The sequence below is a fragment of the Cupressus sempervirens genome, chromosome 9 (assembly GCF_028749045.1).
Source record: "Cupressus sempervirens isolate cs-2001-9-10 chromosome 9, ASM2874904v1, whole genome shotgun sequence".
Lineage (NCBI taxonomy): Eukaryota > Viridiplantae > Streptophyta > Pinopsida > Cupressales > Cupressaceae > Cupressus > Cupressus sempervirens.
Window position 1 is genome coordinate 778283710 of NC_143126.1, and position 3207 is coordinate 778286916.

General features: G+C 36.8%; 1 protein-coding gene across 1 annotated transcript; it reads right to left on the reverse strand.

Annotated features, from left to right (window-relative positions):
* Positions 1 to 2338: 2338 nt before the first annotated feature.
* Positions 2339 to 2713, reverse strand: LOC149541042 (uncharacterized). Its single transcript, XM_089802780.1, has one exon. It carries the CDS (start codon positions 2711 to 2713, stop codon positions 2339 to 2341), a length of 375 nt encoding a protein of 124 aa, XP_089658906.1.
* Positions 2714 to 3207: the final 494 nt, after the last annotated feature.

The window sequence follows — 3207 nt, forward strand, 5'->3', positions numbered from 1 at the left end:
AAACCGCTAAATCCCACATTCACTGTGGAGTTGCATTCTCAACTCTTTAAATTAAAAAACATACACATCATGCGGTGTCTAAGGACAAAGGGCTTATGTAAGCCGCTCACCCATGCATGAGGGCCCCACCCGTGGCCAGGTTGGAGGGCAATTTGTTAAAATTTTTAAATAGAAAAGCAAAGATGATGACATGGTAGGAAATGGAATCGAGTGATGAGATCATGCCATGTGGCAGATCGTGTGATATTCGCTATGTCGCCAACTGAAGTTTCTCATCGGTTAACCATAGCGACATAGCGAGTGTTGAGGTGGCGAAGACACGTGGCAGCAAAGGATGAGGTCGTTGGCCATTCTCAATATGACATGTGGTGCTATTGTGTAGACTAGAGCTAACGAGAAGATGACAAGTGGTGCTTTCCAAGTGGTTGAGGAGGAAAAGGAGTTTCAATTTAAAAAAATATCTTGTGGTGCACGTTCATTCTGAAGATGAAAAATTTGATTTCAAATTTCAAATTTCTATAGTTGAAAACTATAGAATATTTAAAATTTTTCATTTTATACTTTTAATGTGCAAACCTGTGAATGGAGGTCTGAATTTCAAATGGCCATAACTGGGGAGATTTTTATTGAAAATGGGCGCTCCAATATACCACCAGAATCGGGAAGAGACGAACTTTCCAAATATGAGGTCGATTTTTGCACAGGTGCTCACTGGTTCAGTCTGTAAGCCAATTTGTGATTCCCAGGGCATTCTCAATAGACCAAAATTCAACATTGATCATTAGAATTGGTCATGAGGCAGATATAAAGGCTTGGTGAAATGTAAAAGTGAAGAAAATCGATTTTAATCAGTTTTCTTGTATTCTTGAGGCTATTTTTATTGATTTTCACTTTTTACCTTGAGTGCATTTTAACACCAGAATTAGTTATGTTATAAAATCATGAAGTTTTTGAGATATTTGATGCCTCTGAAAGCAAATTGATCAAGGATTTGATACTGGTAGTTGAGGAGAGAAGGTAGAGAGATTCTTTCCAGCTTCTTGAGGGAGAATTCTGAAGGGACACATGTCGATTGCAAATTCAATCCAGGAATGACCCTCTTCATACATATTCTTTCTTCTTCTCTAAAAAATATTTTTGCTAGGTTTTCAATTTCCAGTTCTAGGAGCTCTCCTTAGGCTGTGAAAGCCACACATGCAACATTCTCTCTTGTATTGAACAACAATTTATGTTTTATGCAGATAGTCCTTGCTAGGTGATTTTGTGTCATTATTTGTACATCTTTCATGTATTTAGTTTCAAGGAAAACAAATAAAGTGCAACAAAGGGTTTCAAATTTAGTCTAAATCTTGTCTCCTGCTCATGGATATGTAATCTTTTATAATTTGTGAACCAAGAGCATAAATTAGGTTGCATTTCGTTTTGGAATGTATGTGGTTGAAATATCTTGCTGATGGAACAAAGAACCATGTAATTGCTTGATGTTTATCACAGGGTTTGCATATTTCATGATGGGATAATTTGAGTATGAGATTCAAATCTGAAGCAGATGTCTGTTCATAAGGTGAAAGATAGATCAAGGATCTTGATGTAGGAGTTATGTCAAAGATTTCAATGAGATGTACAGTTGTAATTCATTTAATTGCCCAATAGATAAGGCATTGATCAGAGATAGGATCATTAGGTTTTGTTGCTCATACCTGGGTCTTGCTGATATCAACATATTAAATCATCTTTTCCCCTTTATGTTGAAAGTCATTCAAAGTTTAACCCTCACTTAGCTTGCCAGTTTCATGAGTCATGCTCTTAGCTATTTCATGCTTATGATTTCTCGGTTAAGTATGGAAGAATTAAGGGTTTCATCTGTTATTCTAGATCCTGATTATGCTCATTGCACTGGTCACACAATTAGATCTTAAGAGGTTTACCCGCCTAGGTCTTGTAGAGCTTGAAGTGAAGGAGTGTAACCTTATAGTTGGCTGGGGTTCTTGGTGAATTGTGTCCATTATTGGAGATAGCTGCCCATAGATGAAATCTTACCCTATATACTTGGTTATTAAAACACTGTTAAATCAGGAGCCAACGCACCCAATCACATATTTACACAAATTCCATACACTCCCTTTGACAAGGATTCAAAAATACCTAGAAATTCTTCTTCTACCATGAATTTCAAACAACAATAACTTCTGTAATTGTCTCCAATGCGGGTTTCCAAGATCTGCAAACACTCAACTTGTGCATGGTAGAAGCATCCTCAACATCCACCCATTTTCACACAAATATCATCCTCTTTAATGTTCCCAGGATTCGAATCCGCGACCATCTGCTAACCCTGTTAACGCTCAACCACAGGAAGCAGGTACATGTAAGTCAAGATGAGAAGAATTCTATAATGCCTTTTGGAACTTTGTCTATTATTACCATTGTTTTTGTGAAAGAGAAGAAGAGGTGCCACGTCAGACGTTGTCAGAGCAAAGTTTAGCTTGTTCATGGGAAGCATCATGTACAGGTGGCCCATCTGAAGCTTCTTAGCTGCTAGCCTAGCAGCCCTCTTTCCCGCCTTTCCACAACTAGCATGGCTAACAAACTGTTGAGAATTCTCTAGCATGAGCTCTGCAGCTTTTATAGACCTTCTAAACTCTTGAACATTGCCATTTTGTGGCAGACCTTTAACACTCTGTGAAGAAACACATGAAATGTAATTGCCCATTTGGGAAATGAAATGGATTGAATTCAATTGAAACCTCAGAAAATATATTTTCCCATTTGGGAATGAAATGAAATGAGTTCAATTGAACAGAATGGAAGGCAAAGACCAAACCATTATAAATACTAGGCACTTCATTATGAGCAGGACATTCATTTTGTGGGATTTTGGGAGAAAATTTTAAGATTGAGAAGAGAGAGATTAAATTATGGGAAGGGAAAAAGCTGTGCAATATAATTGTGGAAGATGAAAATAAAAGGGAAGATGGGTACATAGATTTTTGGAAAAATGTTGGAAGAAAGGTTTTAAGCTAACATTTTCTTCATTTCTTTTTTCTTATTTAGTTTTTTGCAGTATTATTTGCTAAAGGTAAAGATTTTCTGCAAATGCAATAAAATTTTGATAGGATGAAGAGCACAAGATCTAATTTGAATTTAAGTGGGGTATACCGGCTATGTCAATATCATACATCTCATCTACATTAACATGCATGTAAA